The 20164-nt window shown below is 37.1% G+C and overlaps 1 protein-coding gene across 6 annotated transcripts in view; it reads right to left on the bottom strand.

Annotated features, from left to right (window-relative positions):
* Positions 1 to 20164, bottom strand: part of FAM13B (family with sequence similarity 13 member B) — an 83037-nt gene that overhangs the window by 37609 nt on the left and 25264 nt on the right. For 3 of the 6 annotated variants that reach the window (XM_045999177.1, XM_045999176.1, XM_045999180.1), the window contains exons 2-9: positions 13654 to 13820; positions 12224 to 12415; positions 11319 to 11531; positions 10137 to 10314; positions 9692 to 9833; positions 6183 to 6278; positions 3177 to 3337; positions 284 to 325 (exon numbers count right to left, since the gene is read on the bottom strand). In XM_045999177.1, coding sequence (XP_045855133.1) covers positions 284 to 325; positions 3177 to 3337; positions 6183 to 6278; positions 9692 to 9833; positions 10137 to 10314; positions 11319 to 11531; positions 12224 to 12380 — 989 coding nt within the window. In that variant the 5' untranslated portion in view covers positions 12381 to 12415; positions 13654 to 13820. The remainder of the gene's footprint in view (positions 1 to 283; positions 326 to 3176; positions 3338 to 6182; positions 6279 to 9691; positions 9834 to 10136; positions 10315 to 11318; positions 11532 to 12223; positions 12416 to 13653; positions 13821 to 20164) is intronic. The other 3 variants (XM_045999181.1, XM_045999182.1, XM_045999179.1) reach the window with 2 other exon arrangements.

The following is a 20164-nucleotide window of genomic DNA, read 5'->3' as shown; positions in this document are numbered from 1 at the left end:
TGACATTTCTCAATCATTTCAGAAGACAAAAAAATCATCTGAAGAAAGTTCAATCTTTATTTTATATATTGGGCAATGAATTCCTTCTTCATTTGTTCCTATTGCAGTACATAAAAATATTAACTAGTTTCACTCCCTTATGTACAATCCTTCCCCTAAGGTAAGCACAATAAATTCACAATTTTTAAACATGTTTTTATTTAATAAATACATCATTTTTATTTCTACAGTTAAGTAATATTTTTAAATTAAAAAAAAAGGCTTCTACAAGTATATTACTTACTCTGCAGAGGCTGGTAAGATGCTGATGGGAGATAAATGGGCACTGTAATCAAATAAAGACATTAGCTATAAAACTTTTCAGTACTAAGTAACTATAAAAAGTGTTGAGAGGTCCCTGGGTGGCTCAGCGGGTTAAGCCGCTGCCTTCCGCTCAGGTCATGATCTCAGGGTCCTGGGATCGAGTCCCGCATCGGGCTCTCTGCTCAGCGGGAAGCCTGCTTCCCCCTCTCTCTCTGCCTGTCTCTATGCCTACTTGTGATCTCTCTGTCAAATAAATAAATAAAATCTTTAAAAAAAAAAAAAAAAAGTGTTGAAAACTGCCACAGTTGCACTACCTTGACACAATCAGGGGAACAAACACCAAGTTTTAGGTTTGTTTATGGCAGAGTAGGATTCGAATTTTCTAAAAAATTTATTTTTGGGGGGGCGCCTGGGTGGCTCAGTGGGTTAAGCCGCTGCCTTCGGCTCAGGTCATGATCTCGGGGTCCTGGGATCGAGTCCCGCATCGGGCTCTCTGCTCAGCAGGGAGCCTGCTTCCCTTCCTCTCTCTCTGCCTGCCTCTCTTGTGATTTCTCTCTGTCAAATAAATAAATCTTTAAAAAAAAAAAAAAAAAAAATTTATTTTTGGGGACGCCTGGGTGGCTCAGTTGGTTAAGCAACTGCCTTCGGATCAGGTTATCGTCCTGGAGTCCTGGGATTGAGTCCCGTTATCAGGCTCCTTGCTTGGTGGGGAGTCTGCTTCTCCCTTTGACCCTCCTCCCTCTCACACTCACTCTCTCAAATGAACAAAAATCTTTTTAAAAAATTATTTTTCGGGGCGCCTAGGTGGCTCAGTGAATTAAGCCGCTGCCTTCGGCTCAGGTCATGATCTCAGGGTCCTGGGATCGAGCCCCACATCGGGCTTTCTGCTCCGCGGGGAGCCTGCTTCCTCCTCTCTCTCTGCCTGCCTCTCTGCCTACTTGTGATCTCTCTCTGTGTCAAATAAATAAATTTTAAAAAATCTTAAAAAAAAAATTATAAAAAAAAATTATTTTTCACAAAAAAAAATAAATATACATACCTGTCTGTGTGTGTGTGTGGTACCAACTACTTCATTTGGTGCTCACTTGGAGAAACACTGACCTATATTCCAAGGCTCAAGGGAAAAATGTAGACTACTACCCCCAACAAAATAACCTCATCTAGGATAGTGTAAGGCCTCAATGCGCACTCTGTATTTCTTCCCAGAAGTAAAAGCAATATGCTACTACTAGAGGATGTTCTCAAGTTATAAAAAAGGCAAAATCGATACTAAAATCATACTACTTCATTCACTGTACCATTAATAGGCCTTCCTTAGCAAATTCTGCACCACAGTATCTACTGATACTTACAAAAATATAGATAACATCCTCACTTTTTACCATAGTTAAAAGTTTAACTGAAACCCACAACAAGATGTGGATACCACTAAAATGTTTAAAATTAAAATCAAAGTGCTGGTAAGGTAAGGATGTGAAGCACCTAGAACTTTCCTATACTGACGCTGGAAATTTAAAACATCCCAATCACTTTGGAAACCAGTTTAGCACTTCCCTATAAAGCCTAGCAAATGAGCCAGCAATTGTACTCCTGGGTATTTACTCAAGAGAAGTGAAAGCATACTTCCACTGGAAGACTTGCACAAAGACAGAGGCTTTATTCACAACAGCCAAACAAAGGTATCAACCCAAATAGGTGAAAGCCGACACAAGGTGTGGGACATCCCTTACAATGGAATATGCTCAGTATTTTTTTTTTTAAATAAAAGGCACAAAGAGGCGCCTAGGTGGCTCAGTTGCTTAAGCGCCTGGCTTTGACTCAGGTCATGATCCAAGGGTACTGGATCATGCCCCACAACAGGCCCTTATCGGCCAAGAGCCTCCTCTCCTTCTCCCTCTGCTGTTCCCTGTGCTTGTGCGCTCTGGCAAATAAATAAGCAAAATTTTAAAAATAAGTAAGTATTTTTAAAATAAATAAATAAATGGCACAAACATCTGAAACATGCAACAACATGCATCTCAACATTATTCCAAGCAGAGATGCCAGACACAAAAGACTACCTACTGTAGGAGATTCCATTTACATGAAATTGTAAAACAGGCTAAACTTATCTATACAATGACAGAAAGCAGATCAGTGGCAGTCTGGGGCCCAATTCTTGGGTGATGGAAATAGTCTGTCTTGACTGTTTTTTGTTTTTTTTTTTAAGATTTTTATTTATTTATTTGACAGACAGATATCACAAGTAGGCAGAGAGGCAGGCAGAGAGAGAGAGAAGAAAGCAGGCTCCCCGCCGAGCAGAGAGCCCAGAGAGCCCGATTCGGGGCTTGATCCCAGGACCGAGCCTCATATCACGCTCCTGCTCAGTGGGAAGTCAGCTTCTCCCTCTCCCCGTTGCGCTCCCCCCTGCTTGTTCTCTCTCACCCTGTCTCTCTCAAATACATAAAATCTTTAAAAAAAAAAGGGGGGGGGATATAAAGGCTAATACCTGAAATTTTCTTAGCAAGTTTGCTTAAAATTTTCTCGTTGCTCTTTTTTACACACACATCAATCTTTTTTTTTTAAGATTTGAGAAAGAGTAAGCAAGCGAGAGAAAGAGAGAGCGAGCACATGCATGAGCAGGGGGAGTGCAACAGAAAGAGAGAGAGCAGATTTCCCACTGAGCAGGGAGCCCAATGTGGGGCTCCAGCCCAGGACCCTGGGATCATAACCTGAGCCGAAGGCAGATGCTTAACTGACTGAGCTACACAGATGCCTCCATACACAAACTAATCTTTCACACACTGTTACAATTTGCATGATTCAGTGCTTCAGTGAATCTACATCTAGAATAAAATGTTCAAAAGCTAAAGTTCTTTCAACTGAAATACTACCTTGTTGATGCTGTAACACTACTTGGTTCCAGGATGTTTTCAGTCATCCTTAATTGTACCACCTCTGCCATGTCACTTGATTTTTCTGCACCCTCTTCCGGAAGTTCTTCTATATGTTCCAGCTTTTCATCTTCCTCTTCTTCCTCAGAAAGTTCATTAACCTATATAAATAAGAGGAAATTGAAAATCAAAATTTAATATAACTGTTAAATGACATTATATAAGATATACTAAGATATATTCTAAGAAAATTAGAAAATTAGATATATTCTAAGAAAATTTTAACACAACTCATTTTTTACTTCATTTCCTAGCACCAATTTTCCTAACAGACTAAGCAATTGCCACTCTCCCATATTAGAAGAAAACCGCAAACCAAACTTAACATTTTAAAGCACAAACTTATGATTACCTTAGTGTATCACTAGGAATATGAGTAAGAATGTAAACAATGAAAACCCTGCACACTGCAGTTAGTTAACATTAAAAAATCTTCATTTCCCGGGGCACCTGGGTGGTTCAGTGCGTTAAGCCACTGCCTTCGGCTCAGGTCATGGTCTCAGGGTCCTGGGATCGAACCCCACGTTGGGCTTTCTGCTTGGCAGGGAGCCTGCTTCCCCCTCTGTCTCTGCCTGCCTCTCTGCCTACTTGTGATCTCCCTCTGTCAAATAAATAAATAAAATCTTTAAAAAAAAAAATCTTCATTTCCCAACCAATCAGTTTTATAGATTGAATAGTTATGAAGACTTCCAACTAACCTCTCCAATTTCCAGGTGCATTTAGCAAGTGATTTTAATATAGTATAAGTGCTGGAAAAGGGCAGAGAAATTTTGCCTTAAGGTGTTAACTATGTTTTAGAAAATGTCAGCTAGGGGCACCTGGGTGGCTCAGTGGGTTAAAGCCTCTGCCTTAGGCTCAGGTCATGATCCCAGGGTCCTGGGATCCAGCCCTGCATCAGGCTCTCTGCTCAGCAGGGAGCCTCCTTCCCTTCCTCTCTCTTTGCCTGCCTTTCCACCTACTTGAGATCTCTGTCAAATTTAAAAAAAAAAAAAGAAATTAAAAAAAAAATAAAAGAAAATGTCAGCTAACTCCTAAATGATTCAGATGGAATTTTTCATGAAGAGACTGGACCTTACAAGGGGGAACTCATTGTTTGGCCAGTAAATACAACTCAAGGCTATAATTTTCTTTCTGGCAGGGGCTATTTTTAAAATGTCTTCCATTATCAAACTGGCTACATAAGTAAACAATCATTCTAATAAAAAGACAACGAATATTGAAAAAGGAAAACCCCCACAAAATATTTCCAAATGAGAAATAACTTGTCAAGTTATCCCAAAGAAGAAACTAGCCATAAAATGTCTTAACATCTTTTATAATTTAATACTAGTCATTGAAAACACTGAGCAGTAAAAGTATACCTTTATCCATTCTAGCCAAATGCACTGGAAATGCCTAAAATAAATTTACCACTGTGTGTAAGACAGGTACTCTTTCCCGTCAGTCAAAACACAGTTGCTAAAATACCCTCAAAAAGTAAACTTTAACCAGAAGATAGGTAATTTCTCCGTGGCATTCTACCACACTTGTAATCAGCAAGTATAGACTGCGTGCTTTCAAGTGTAACACAGTAAGTACTTAAAAGCCAGACTCTGAAGGCAGAAAGATATGTATTTCACATTTCTACTGTGCCCTTAACTATTCCTCAACTTACTTAACTTCTCCAAGCCAATGAATAAAATGGAGATGCTATACATACTACCTACAAGGCTAGTTGAAAGAATTAAATAACATATGCAAACTCTTCTACAGTGTCTATACATACTAAGCAATAAATAATAGTTATCATTATAACTGGAATTGTTATTTCTATATAGCGTAGAGGCTAGTTTCTACATGTAACATCACTTCTTTTTTGAGACAGACGGACAGTATTTGCCACCAAACTAAAGCAGGAGCTCTCGACCAATGTGCATCAAGGTCACTAGTCATCTAGGTCACTAAAAATTCATTATTAACAATAATACTTAAAAACCTCAATTTGTGAATCATTTACTTCATATATATATAAAGCATATGCAGCAGATTCAGCTAAATTTGCCATGCTTCTAAATGCTAACCCTCGTCTATCCCCATCATGTTGAACAATTATGAAAATACTAAAAATCAGTAAATGATTATTAACTGAACGGTAAGATTTATATACAAAGGTGAAAATTTCATGATAGTTTTTAAATGGAACCAAATGGAAAATAACCTTCATTTTCCCATGTATTTAATAAATTAATGAAATTCAAGAATACACTTAACATCTACCTGATAACTCAAGCAGGAAAAAAAATGGCAAGAAAATACTGTTTTCAGAGGTATTAAATGCGAATTACTGTGGCTGATCAATAAAGGTTTGGGAACCAGAATAGTATATTAAAAAAATTTTTATTTAAGAATGCTATTTAAGCTGAGAATAAATATCCATTGATTCCACAAATTTTCAGTAGAGAGGTACTGCTATTTTAACATGCTGCAGTAGATGTTTTAAAAACTAGTTTATACCTACAGCCAATAGCTCTTAGGAATTACAAATACCTTATACTCAATTACTTTGAATACATTATATTCAATTCAATAAGCTTTATGTAAACCAACTGACACTGTTCAGTATTTTCACCAATAATCATCAGTAAGATACAACACAAAAAGTAGCCTAATGGGATTTTCTTCCCACCCTCCTCCCATCTCCCAGACCTCCAAATATAACTTCCTATAGTAAGAAATGACTAAATTAGTTTGGGTTAAGAGTAAGTATTAAAAACTTAAAAATGCCCTCTCTCACCCATACTTAAAAATTCTCAATCCTCTCCTTGTCAGCCTCAGTCAGACCTCCTACTTATCATTGCTCGATCTATTCCTAAGTTATTCCAAACCTGCCCTGCATATGCGACTGCCTCAACTCCACTCATGGAAAACCACTCACTCCACTTATGGAAAATCCTCATCCATACTTACATCTCTTCTTTCTTTGACTGCTGTAATTCCCTTCTCTAGGGCCTCGTGAAATGCCTGCTCTCCAGACTCCAGCTTGTGGAGAACGCTGCTACCTGCCTTCTCAAATGTATAAAGAAACATAATTATCACCTACATCTTCAAACCACTCTACTGAATTTGCATTCATGTAGGGATCCCATACAAAGAACCTGTCCACCAACTCTGGGTCATTTCTCATACACTCCCTATTCATCATCGCCAGTCATCTCTCTCACACTATTAATAGAAATATCTACCACCTTGAAAAGGCTCTAGCTGCAAAATACTTGCATCAGTGGGATGAAATTCCAACAGAACAGAGTCCTAGATTAACTCTGCTTCCTTCAAATATCAAAATCAGAAGAAAAATAATCAAGGATGGGCCAGATCTACCCATATCTTTAAATATGGGGATAAGAAATTAGGGGATTTAAATATGAGATTTAAATTAGGTCAATTTGAAAATAAAACCAAAATGTGCTAAGTTTGAGGAAATTTTACTTTCACTCAATACCTATCACTTCAGCCTCACAAGTCAAATTGAAGTTATCAGAACTGCTTTAAAGAAAGCAAGCTTTCAGGTATCTGTTCTACTACTGTAACCGTATAGTTCAGAAATGTGATTAAAATAGGGAAGAAACCAGATTCGGGTAATTGGCAATATGGGCCAAAATAATTAAATATATATCCCTGTCTCCTACAACTCACAGTACTACACCATTTATTGAGTACATTCTACTCAATATACTAACATCCTCTTTTTTTTTTTTAAGATTTTATTTATTTATTTGAGAAAGTGAGGGCAAAAGCAGGGGGAGGAGCAAAGGGATAGGTACACATAGACTTTGCAATGAGCACAGAGCCCAACATGGGGCTCGATCTCATGACCCTGAGATCCAGACCTGAGCGGAAATCAAGAACTGGACTCAACTGACTGAGCCACTCAGTGACCCCTAATACCCTCTTTTCTATCCATGGGCAAAATTCGCAGAATTCAACACTATGTCCTGGTGTTAATTAACCACTAATCTATTTAATGTAAAGCACAACATATGTTAAGTTTTCTTAACATTTTTTAGTGCTTAAAGAAATATAAAAATACAAATGCATTACATGTGAGTTATTCCATTGTACAGCAGAGAATTACACCACAACATAAAACACAGTCAAGGCATACCCTGAAGACTTCAGAGTCATCAAGATATAAGTAGTAGGGCAAATCTGCATCATTATTTTCTTACAAATCAAATCATCTTAGATATGTAGAAAATGAGTAACACAAATGTGTGCATATTATTTCATTTTGAGCAGCCATTAATTTTACATAAAAAATACTTTTTTTAAAAGAATTTTTTTTTTAAAGTTCAACTTAGGGCTTGAATTTACAACCCCAAGATCAAGAGTCATATGCTCTACCAAATGAGCTAGCCAGGCACCCCTCAACTAAAACTTAAAGAAAAGAAGTGACACACAATTCCCCAAAGATGGGATTTCTCATGGGCATCAAAAGACATTAATGGTTTAAGGAAAATCTCCTTGCCCTCTTCTTGTCGTTTTCTATAAAGCAAGAATGATTTTGAAGAGATGTGTTACTTCTTTATTCTAACCAACTTTTTAAGTCAGCAGTGTATATGATAGAAGTTCAAAAAATATGGGTCACTGATTCTGGCTACAAATTCTATCCACTTGGGTATACATATGCACACTGTCTTCATCCTCAGTTTAACACATTACAAACTGCAATTTGTCTTGTTACTGTTTCCTTAAAAGTTCCTGATACGTGAAAAAAGAGGAAGGTGGGGTGGGGAAGGAAAAGAAAAAGGGAGGAAGGGAAAGAGAACAAAAATCAGACAATATAAATGCTTACAGGAAGAAAACATGAAAAACTAAAGAAGGTCTCAACTCCAAATATTGAAAAGACTTATCCATAAAAGTCCCCAACAGTATAGAAACTCTTAAAAAAAAGATGGGCTACCCAGAAAATAAAACTTCTAAGTTCACATTATCAGAACCAAGACCTATAAGTACTAATGAAAAGCTTTATGATAAACTACCCTTCAAGAGTTGCTGCTTCCTAATCTAAAAGCAAATGAAGAGAATCCACCCAATGTGCATCAATAAATAATTACCATATAGTCAATCATCAAAACCTGGATACATAGAGAGTGATAAGGGGAGCTACTAATAATTACATGAGGAGATATAAAACCAGGACTTTTCTGAAAAAATGGGGCATACTATTCCCTTTTCAAGTAGACATCAAGTACAATAAATCAAATAAATCATAATGTTGCATCCATACAATAGGGATCTATGCAGTAAAAACAAAAGAATATGCTCTCTCTATTCCAGTTAAGACTTCCCGATACACTGTTAACTGACTTAAAAAAAAAAAAAAAAGATGCAGAACAGTGTGTGCAGTATGCTACTTTCCTGTTTAAAAAACTAAGCAAATATTTACTAAGCAAATATTTTATATTTGCATAATGAAACTCTGGAAAAAATACATAGAAAACCAATGTGGGGGCAAAGGAGTGGATCTGGGTAAACCAAGAAATTTTATTGTATATTTTATTTTAACCAGGTGAATGATTTACTCATTAAAGAAGAGCAACCATACTGCAGGCCCAAAATGTAAGTAACTTCACAGGCTTTAACCTAATAGAAGTTTGACAAATTATTTCACTTAAGTGCAAAAGAAAAACCTCCACATAGACCTAAATTATAAATTCTAAACATGAAAAGTATGAATTAATGTGGCTTTACCATAAATTTGTCAAATAAATAAATTTTTATAATAAAAAATTTTTTATAAATAAAATTTTTTATAAATTTTATAAATCAAATAAAAAAATTTTTATAATAAAAAATTTATGGTGCATCAATATTCTCATTTCATGGAGAAAGTAACCAGGTTCTTGTACTATCTCAACCATCAAGGTACAGCAGAACAAAATATAATGCAGCCAAAGAAACGAATGTTAATTTTCCAAAGTCACAAAAGTTAAAAAACTGCCGCGAGCTTCCCGATAATGACAACGACTGCACTGCCCTATTGACCTGTGACTTTCATCAAGAAAAACTTCCTATTTTTAAAAGTTTATGTGAACTTTATATTTAATCTATCCCTCTACCTTCTATTTCTCACCCTTTGCCTACATTCTTATATGCAAAGTTTCTTTGCAAAAGCAAAAAAACCCCCACCCATTCTTATAAAATAAACAATGCTTAAGTTAGAAGAAAAACACACAAACCCCACAAACTAACATATATTCTGCTTTCAATACCTTTTCCTTATTACTCAAATTGAGAACTTAAGAAAAAATACCATATTCATACATTACATGGATGTGTCACCCATGACTACATATAATAACCAAGCGAACTGCTTTGTTCAGTACTTTAAAATTCCACCTGAGTCTATGCAAGCCCTTTAGAGCGTATTCTTTAAAAATTCTCCTTCCAAGTAGAATATTTAAAAATATTCTCACCTGTTCAGTAATTGAACTTAAATCATTAGATGAGAAATCTTCCTCCTCATTCTCAAAAAACTCATAGTAATTTTCCAGAAGTCCAGCCATTATCCTGCTCACTATTTCTTGCTCTTTCAGATCTTCCACATCTGTGTAAATGCTAAGAATAAAAGTCTAAGTTGAACTGAAAGTCCTTAAATCAAATACAGGTAAAATTAGAAGACAACCAATGAGTCACTTTATAAACCTGAGCAATTTATATCATCATTCTGTGCCTCAGTTTTCCCATCTGTAAAGCCTACCTAATTTGTACCCTCTTCACAGAAATGCTCGGAGGGTTAATCAGATCTACTATAAAAAATAATGGTTCACCAGGCAACCTATGATCCTTGGCAGATAGTATAATAACTATTTCACAAATTTAATTTTTTTTGATTACATAAAAATTTGTGGAAAAACTTACTGGAAGACATCTGGACCAAAGACAGCAGCCAAAGAGTTTGCAGACCAAATTTCTTCATGATGTGATGCTACATTGGCTAAAAATCTACACAGAAACTTTAACAAACTGTAATTAACAGGTGGAAGCTGCTGTAAAAGGAATCTCAACTTTCTTCCAAATTCATCTTCATTATTATAATCTATAAAACATAATGACAGGTTTTTTTTAATGAAGTAAAAGCAAAGCTCAGATATTTTGCCAGGTTCACATTACTCCACCCACATCACCTTTTTACTATTAACAATTCAAAACCTCTTCACTTCCTCTACCAGAGGCCAAATGGCTTAGAGCTTCACATTTCACTTATTAAGGGAAAGAGAAAAGTTAGAGAGAAGGAATTCAACCCCTCAATTGCTGAAGGTTGTTTTCCTCATCTATTACTCATTGGCCCAAATTCTCTATGTTTGTTTAATTCTCATCATACTGTCTCTTGCATGACTATACCTGTATTTCCAAAGCAGTGCCAACCCTAAGAAGTCAAAAATGCACTGGCCAATGCAAATCAACAACTATGAGTTAACAAAGATTTAACCCACACCACCGAAAACCTAACCCAACAAATACAAATCAGCCTTTTTTTTTTCTTTACTTGGCTTGAAGTCTGATGTCCAAATTGATATTTTATTTCCTTCAGGCAGGGGTCCAAGAACAAACTACAGATATATTCTGAATCTGGAATCAAAGCTGTCTTCTGGTTTTTGCTAGGATGTTCTACCAAACCAGGGATAAATAATATCCTACAGCAACATCACCACTAAGGAACACCACTATTATTGGATATTATGCCAATGTATATAATACATATAAAGTGGATATATACCACTTTATATGTATTTCTCTTCTTTCCCAACCTATTCCTTGTTCTTGTGTCCTGACTTTTCTTCTCCTTCTCCTCCTCCTCACCCTGTAGCTTAGGCTTCCTAAGACCAGTCATAAAAAGAAATAGGACTACAGGGATCTAAGAAGTTGCCATCCCCTTGACTAGACCCTACAGACCCAAAAAGCATACGTCCTCAAAGGGAAACATAAGAAATGAATCTCAGAACTATTATAATTACTGTTTACATGTCAAAATTTCTACAAGATAAAAAGACTTTGAAATTAATGGTAAATGACTGATAGGTAAGAATCAAATTATACTACCTTGAGAAAGTTGCATCAAGTGAATATGCAAACTGCCAGGGATAACAGGTTCAGGGAGTTCTTGAAGGAAAAACCTAAGAAGACTAATAGCTGAGGGAACATCTGCTTCCTTAACCAAGTCCACCTCTTCTCCGCTGTCGTATCTCTGCCGAAGCCACTCCACTGTCTCAGCATTTCCATTGACTTGAAAAAGTCCTTGTTGCTCCAGACCTCCTACATTAGTTCAAAGTAAAAATTTAAAAAATTTCAACTTTGACTACTTGGCCATATATATTCATTTTCCAACCAACTTAAAATCCTCGCTTTTGTTTGGTTTTTCTTAATTTTTTTTGCAGTGTTCCAAGATTCATTATTTATGCACCACACCCAATGCTCCAGGCAATATGTGCCCTCCTTAATACCCACCACTAGGCTCACCCAACCCCCCAAGCCCCTCCCCTCCAAAACCCTCAGTTTGTTTCTCAGAGTCCACTGTCTCTCATGGTTTGTCTCCCCTCCAATTTCTCCCCAGTCACCTCTCCTCTCCATCTCCCAATGTCTTCCATGTTATTCCTTATGCTCCACTAATGGCCAAAATACTCACTTTTTAAAAAACCCTGGCTCTCCTTACAGGGCTAAACACCTTCAAATCACACATTTTAGGAACATACTATCTCTGTCCTAAGGGATAATTTATTTTATCCACTCCACCTCCATTAAAAATATTCCATTACCACCCCACTAAACAATGCTATATGCTGGGCATTTCTAAGTATATAACTTTACATAAGAAATTTCTACCATTTTTCCTTACTATATTTTGGACTTTCCATAGTGGAAAAAAAGAAAAGAAAAAAAAAAAATCCAAGGTCAAAAGGGATAAACTGTTTAACAAAGGCTAGTCCTCAAGGTAAGGAAATGTATACCATGTTCCTCAATATAGTCCACAACGTGGCGGACTATGAACGGAACCTCATTGTCTGGATGTCCTCCCTGCTGCAGCTCATCAAGTGGAATTCCAAATATTTTGTTAGCAAGAACGGAGTTGCAGTTACTCAAGGAAGGGGAGGAGCTCTTCCTCATATCTTTTTTGCAGCCAGAAATCAAAGCTGTCTTTTCTGCCAAATGAAAGACAAAAAAAAAAAGGAGAGACTAATAATCAACAGGGGACAAGATGATTAAATACATTACAAAAAATGCTTTACACCTAAATTTGTTTTCATCATTACATATGTTCCAGTTCTCAGGCCCACAAGGTATTCTACAAATAAAGCTCAATACAAACATTTTCTCTACTACGTACAGTTTGCACATTTATCAAACAATGGTACATCTATCATTAAACTTAACAAAGGACATTAATGTCCCAAAGACAAATTATGGGGCAGATGTGGCTCCAAGAGGACCTTTACTGACCAAGCCTAATGACACAGGTAAAAAGCCAAACCCAACCATTTTTGTACTGTGCTACATGAAGCACATCTAACCTTTTATAAGCACCCAAAACAGGAGAGAATCACTTTTTATAAAGTATTGGGCTAATAATCACTTTTCATCAATGATGGGCTAGTAAGAACAAGATCAACCAGCTCTTATTCGACCTGACAGAGCAGCCACAGTATGTTTTTATAAATGAAGGATATTTTTCAGTTCTAGACATCAACTTTCAAATGAGAATGCTCTTTCATCAATCCTGCTGTTTCATTAATTATTTCAAAGAAAAATTTCTACAGCCAATCTCGCTCTGAAGAAATAAGTTATTTGTCTTAACTCTGTAGGAACAGTGATCAGTAAAGTACTGAGAGAAAACAATGTTTCAAATATCTGAAGCAGCAGACAAGTAATCCCAAGAAAAATTTGTTTCCTTAAATGTTTATTACTTTATGTGGGAAATAAGTATTTTCAAAAGAAAAACTTTTTTCAAAAGATGTTAACGAACAAAATGACATCAACTGGGCTTTTTTTCATCACATCAGAGAAACCATTCCTTTCTTATGAGAAAGTTCAGAGCGAAATAATAAATCTCAAAATTTTAAAGTTTGCAAAAATAATCTTTATATATATATATATATATATATATATATATATATATATATATTACATAATAGGTGCCCAGTTGATCAAGAGTGTCACAATGTGACTAGGAAACAATCCATTCAACTTGAAGAAATAAGGGGAAGCAAAAATGCCATAAATTTATACAGCTTTCAACAAGCAAGATCCATTCTTCAACATATGTGGGGCCAGATAATAACTACAAAACCTCAAGTTAATTATCAAATAGCAGCAACAGTATATCAACTCCAAAATTTCTGTGGATTTATACAACATGGGAGTTACCATTTTGAAAACTTACCTTTGAGTACTTAAACACCTAAGTTTAAAAAATGGCTTCTGCACCAGCTACCCTCACTGAGCAAGCATTCTTTTGTCATTTATGGCTGTTTGAGATTATGGCAGAAGATCAGCCTGTAGTTCCTCATTGAAGAAACGCAGAACTCGATCAGTACTTCAGCAGTTAATCTAGAAGGAAAAAAACAGTTCTTTTCATTTCCCAAACCATCTCTTACTATGAGAAGCAACTAGAATAAGCAGTGAAGTCCAATTATTTAAGAGGGTAACTATACTGAACACTATTCTCCTGCCTGAAAATTTGTCTGTAACCTAGTAAAAGGCAGAATCTTACATAAGGTTTCAAATTATGGTGACCAACCTGGACAAGGATCTTTCTGATAAAAACAAATAAAAGAACTGCAGAGGAGAATCTTTAACAATACAGACCTTCAGAGATTACACCACTCAAATAATCCATCTTCCTCAATGGATCCTTCATTTGAACACACACAACCAGCCCACCTCTACTGGGTCCCCATATGAACAAAACACAAAAACCTTTTCAGAGCAAAGAACTGAAGATATGATTTAAGCTTGGAAAAGCACTTATGTACTTCATTCTTTTCTTTGTATACAGATTTTTTTTTAGCAAGAAGGTAGTTGTCTGAGCTTTCTGGTTTGGAGAAACAATAGCATATGTTGGAAAAAAGCACTTAACCAGAAAAGCTAACATTCAAATATTGATTCCACCATCCTATACATATGACCCTGAACAACTTCCAGTCTTCACGTCTCTAATCGTAGGTTTCCTTTATAATACATAAGGTAGTAGAGAACCAGTTTTCTCTCTTCTTTGCATTTAACACTGAAAGACCAGCAAACAGGCTGGGAAGAGAGGAGTTTTGTTTGGCAATGTGTTTAGTATTTGGTCTCAACTGTGAATTGTTGTTTCATCATCCTCTATGAATTCCAGTAATCTATTTTAAAAATCTTCTAATAAGCTCAGGAAACTACACTACGGTACTCTGTTCAAGAGAGTCCAGGTAAGCAGAAGAGTATTATCATTCAATGTCATTTTCAAAAATGTCTTATTAGTAACATATACCTCCAGGAGGAAATGAAAAATGGAGGGGAAGGAAAACCATATTCCCACAACAAATCTTCGGTAGATGATTACTTCCTAAACATCCTGAAATGCCTGCTAAGACATGTAGCCTATTCATCTGAAACACAACTTCAAAGTTATGGAAGATCTTTTAGAGAGGTTAACTTCAGGAATAAAATGTTTAATAAACTTACATTAAGTCAGGTTGATACTTTCACAACATAAAGAAAAAGGGAATCTGCTTGATGTACAATAAATTAACACTCATTAGAAGAGTTCTGTTAGACTCAAGTTTTGTGTATCATTAAAATGGGTACTCAATGTTTCTGTGCCTTGTTAATGAAACCAGGAATCAGCAGAGTACAAAAGCATTTAGACTGAAGAGTGGCCCAAAATAATATTCCTGCAAAGTGCAAAGTCGTTTGACATTATTTAATCTTGTTCCCCACTCCTTGTCCATGTAAATATTCCCTTCCTATCTGTAGTGGGTTCAACATTGTTCCCCAAAAAACTCGTGTTCAGGGGCGCCTGGGTGGCTTAGTGGGTTAAGCCGCTGCCTTCGGCTCAGGTCATGATCTCAGGGTCCTGGGATCGAGTCCCGCGTCGGGCTCTCTGCTTGGCAGGGAGCCTGCTTCCCTCTCTCTCTCTCTGCCTGCCTCTCTATCTACTTGTGATCTCTCTCTATCAAATAAATAAATAAAATCTTTAAAAACAAAAAAAAACACAAAAACAAAACTCGTGTTCACCCAGGACTTCAAAATGTGAACTTAACTTGGAAATAGGGTCTTTGCATATGCAGTTAGTTAAGGATCTCAAGATGAAATCATCTGAGGGCGCCTGGGTGGTTCAGTCAGTTAGGCCTCTGCCTTCGGCTCAGGTCATGATCCCAGGGTCTTGGGATCAAGCCCCATGTCGGGCTCCCTGTGGAAGCCTGCTTCTCCTTCTCCCTCTCTGATGCTCCCCCTGCTTGTGCTCTCTGGCTCTCATTCTCAAATAAATAAATGAAATCTTAGAAAAAAAAAAAAATCCTGGTTTTAGGGTGAGTCCTAAATCCAATGACAGGTGTCCTTAGCAGCAGAATATAGGACACACAGAGACATAAAGAGGGGAAGAAAGCCATGTGAAGATGAAGGGAGAAAGTGCGAGTTATGCAGTCACAAGACAAGAAACACCAGGAGCCACCAAAAGCTGGAAGAGGCAAAGAAGATTCCTCCCCAGAACCTTCGGAGGGAATATGGCCCTGCCTGCACCTTGATTTTAGCCTTCTGGCCTCCAGATCCATGAGAAAAATTTGTGTTGTTTTAGAGTTATCCTGTTTATAGTAATTTGTCATGGAATCCCTAGAAAATTCATGTGACATCTAAACTACAAAATCCAGTTCTCAAAGAAAATATTATCAGGTACCATAGAAAAATGTCCCGAAGAGATCTGATGAATGTCTTAGCAAACAGAATCAGTAAGTGCAAAGAAAGCAATTAATCAATAAAAGACTTGACACAAGAGAATAAATGTTCAGGGCGCCTGGGTGGCTCAGTGGGTTAAGCCGCTGCCTTCAGCTCAGGTCATGATCTCAGGGTCCTGGGATCGAGTCCCGCATCAGGCTCTCTGCTCAGCGGAGAGCCTGCTTCCCTTCCTCTCTCTCTGCCTGTCTCTCTTGTGATTTCTCTCTGTCAAATAAATAAATAAAATCTTTAAAAAAAAAAAAAAAGAGAATAAATGTTCAGACTTTCAAAATAACCAATTTATTATAAATCAGAACAGCAAAATCATTTTAAGGTTTTTTTAAATTTTAAGTACAACATACCCCCCCCAACATGGGACTCAAATTTACAACCCCAAGATCAAGAGTTACATGCTCTACTGACTGAGGCAGCCAGGCACTCCCAAAATAATAAAATCATTTTATATACCAATGACTGTTGCCTCCTATAGTGGTACTGACAACAAATAAGAATCATTGTGGGGGCACCTGGGTGGCTCAGTGGATTAAGCCGCTGCCTTCGGCTCAGGTCATGATCTCAGGGTCCTGGGATTGAGCCCCGCATCGGGCTCTCTGCTCCGCGGGGAGCCTGCTTCCTCCTCTCTCTCTGCCTGCCTCTCTGCCTGCTTGTGATCTCTCTCTCTGTCAATTAAATAAATTAAAAAAAAAAAAAAAGAATCATTGTGAATTTTACATCATGAGGCAAGAGTGATTAAAAAAAACAAACACAGCTAAATATCAATTTTCAATATGGCGGGTGACAGGTACATTCAGGAAAGGGTAACTTAATATACCAGGCTATCAACTTGAGTTCTGCTGAAGATCAAGGTATTTCTGCATTCCACTCAGTTCTACTTACATATACATATATATGAGAGCAACATACACCTTTCTTAATAGCAGAGAATCTTTTTTAAATTAACATATAATGTAGGGACGCCTGGGTGGCTCAGTTGGTTAAGCGGCTGCCTTCGGCTCAGGTCATGATCCCAGCATCCTGGGATCGAGTCCCACATCGGGCTCCTTGCTCGGCAGGGAGCCTGCTTCGCCCTCTGCCTCTGCCTGCAACTCTGTCTGCCTGTGCTCGCTCTCTCTCTCTAATAAATAAATAAAATCTTTAAAAAAAAAAAAAAAAAAACATATAATGTATTATTTGTTGCAGGGGTACAGGTCTGTGATTCAACAGTCTTAATGTAATATCCAGTGCTCATTACAACACATATCTCCCCAGTGTCCATCACCCAATTACTGCAACCTCCCACCCACCTCCCCTCCAGCCACCCTCTTTATTCCTAAGATTAAGGGTGTCTTACAGTTTGTCTCCCTCTCTCGCTTCATCTTGTTTCATGTTTTCCTCTATTCCCCAATGACCCTCTGCCTTGTTTGTTAAATTCCACATATCAGAAAGATCATATGATAATTGTCTTTCTATGATTGACTTATTTCGCTTAGCCTAATACCCTCTAGTTCCATCCACGTTGTTGCAAATAGCAAGATTTCTTTTTTTTTTTTTTTGATGGCTTAGCTCAGAATCTTCTAAGTTTTAAATATCTAATAAAATTAGTAGAGAGGGACTTTTTTTAAAAAGGTACAATACCAACATCAATACAATGGGCAAATAACTGAGCTCTTACAATATGCCAGGAACTGGGCACCTGGGTGGTTCAGTGGGCTAAGCGACTGCCTTCAGTTTGGCTTACAATCCTGGAGTCCCAGGATTAAGTCCGGCAAATGGCTCCCTGCTCAGTGGGAAGTCTGCTTCTCACTCTGACCTGCCCCCTTCTCATGCTCTCTCTCTCAAAATAAATAAATAAAATCTTTTTTCAGTATGCCAGGAACTATTTTAAGTTTTATTCTTTTTCTTAAAGATTCTTTTTTTTATTTGAGACAGAATGAGAGCGAGCACAGAGGGAAAGGGAGAAGCAAACTTCCCACTGAGTGAAGAGCCAAACATGGGGCTTGATCTCAGGACCCTCATACCATGACTTGAGCTGAAGGCAGACACTTAACCAAATGAGCCACCCAGGTGCCCCTTAAGGGCTTTAAATGTATTAATTCAGGGGTGCCTGGGGGGCTCAGTGGGTTAAGCCTTTGCCTTTGGCTCAAGTCATGATCTCAGGATCCTGGGATGGAGTCCCGCGTAGCCTCTCTGCTCAGCAGGGAGCCTGCTTCCTCCTCTCTCTGCCTGCCTCTCTGCCTACTTGTGATCTCCCTCTCCTCTCCCTGTCAAATAAATAAATAAAATCTTTAAAAAGAGAAAAATAAATGTATTAATTCTTTTATCCTTACAACAATTCTATGGATGCAGATACCTTCATTATATCCATTTGACTGACAAGAAAACCAAAAAACACTGAGAACTTCCTGTGGTGATGGAAATGTTCTATGTCATGACTATGGCAGTGGTGGTTATGCGCTTATTACAAATGTCAATTGCACTACCGGGTATTTAACCCAAAGATACAGATGTAGTGAAAAGAAGGGCCACAGGCACCCCAATGTTTATAGCAGCAATGTGCACAACAGCCAAACTGCGGAAACTGCAAAAGTGCCCTTCAACAGACGAACGGATAAGAAGATGTGGTCCACATACACAACAGAGTATTACTCAGCCATCAGAAAGGATGAATACCCAACTTTTGCATCAACGTGGATGGGACTGGAGAAGATTACACTAAGTGAAATAAGTCAAGCAGAGAATGTCAGTTATCATATGGTTTCACTTATATGTGGAACATAAGTAATAGCATGGAGGACACTAGGAAAACGAAGGGGAAAATGAATGGGGAGAAATCGAGTGGGAGGTGAACCAAGAGAGACTATGGACTTCAGGAAACAAACTGAAGATTTTAGAAGGGAGGCGGTAGGGGGAATAGGTGAGCCTGGTGACGGGTTTTAAAGAGGGCATGGATTGCATGGACCCCTGGGCATTATACACAAACAATGAATCATGGAACACTACATCAAAAACTAATGATGTACTGTATGGTGACTAACATAATAAAAAATGGGAAAAAAAGAAACAATGAAAATCCTATTTAATAAATATTTATAGTTCTTATATAAGCCAGGTTCTAGGAAATGAACAAAACCGAGCTAAACAAACAGGCAAAAATACTTAGTATCATAATGCTTCCATGCTGGTGAAATTTTTGTTTTTGTTTTTGTTTTTAATTAAAAACTCAAGCAATCCCTGTCCCCTGAGCTTCTGACTTATATCTAAACTACCTGCTTAGGAAGAAAACAAATGAACACAGGGTTTAAAAAAGAAAGGCAAAACGAAGAAACAGACTCTTAACCTTAGAGAACAAACTGACAGTTACTAGAGGAGACATGAACAAGGGGATGGACTAAATGGGTGATGAGAATTAAGGAGGACACTTGTGATGAGCACTGGGTGTTGTATATAAATGATCAATCACTAAATTCTACAACAGAAACCAATATTACACTGCACATAAATTGTAATTTAAATTAAAATATGATTAGAAAAAACAATACACATATCAAACTCACTGAACTGGACATTTAAATTGGTGAATGCTATTGTATATAAATTATTGCATATAAATTATACTTCAAAAAAACTGAAAAATTAAAAAGAAACCATATAAAGACATAACATCACCTTAATAGGTTATATAATACCAAGCTACTTTCATTATAGAATGTCATTTTTTTTTTTTAGAATATGTCATTTTTTAAATATATTTCTCTATCCAAAAAAGAAAAATAAAAGCTCTCTTTTAACCACATTTCAAGAACCTATCCTATTTGGTCATAGGTATGTTATCCAGCATATTTAGAAATTACATTTTTTTAAAAAATTCAATTGGACTGAAGATTAAGTCTTTTCAAAGCAAACAATTTAACAAGACAATGTAATAGTGTTAAGATTTGATCTGTGATATACTAATAAAGTTCTATTGTTTTGCAAATAAACTGTGG

The sequence above is a fragment of the Meles meles genome, chromosome 3 (genome assembly GCF_922984935.1).
Source record: "Meles meles chromosome 3, mMelMel3.1 paternal haplotype, whole genome shotgun sequence".
Classification (NCBI taxonomy): domain Eukaryota; kingdom Metazoa; phylum Chordata; class Mammalia; order Carnivora; family Mustelidae; genus Meles; species Meles meles.
This window is presented reverse-complemented; position numbering and strand designations above follow the sequence as displayed.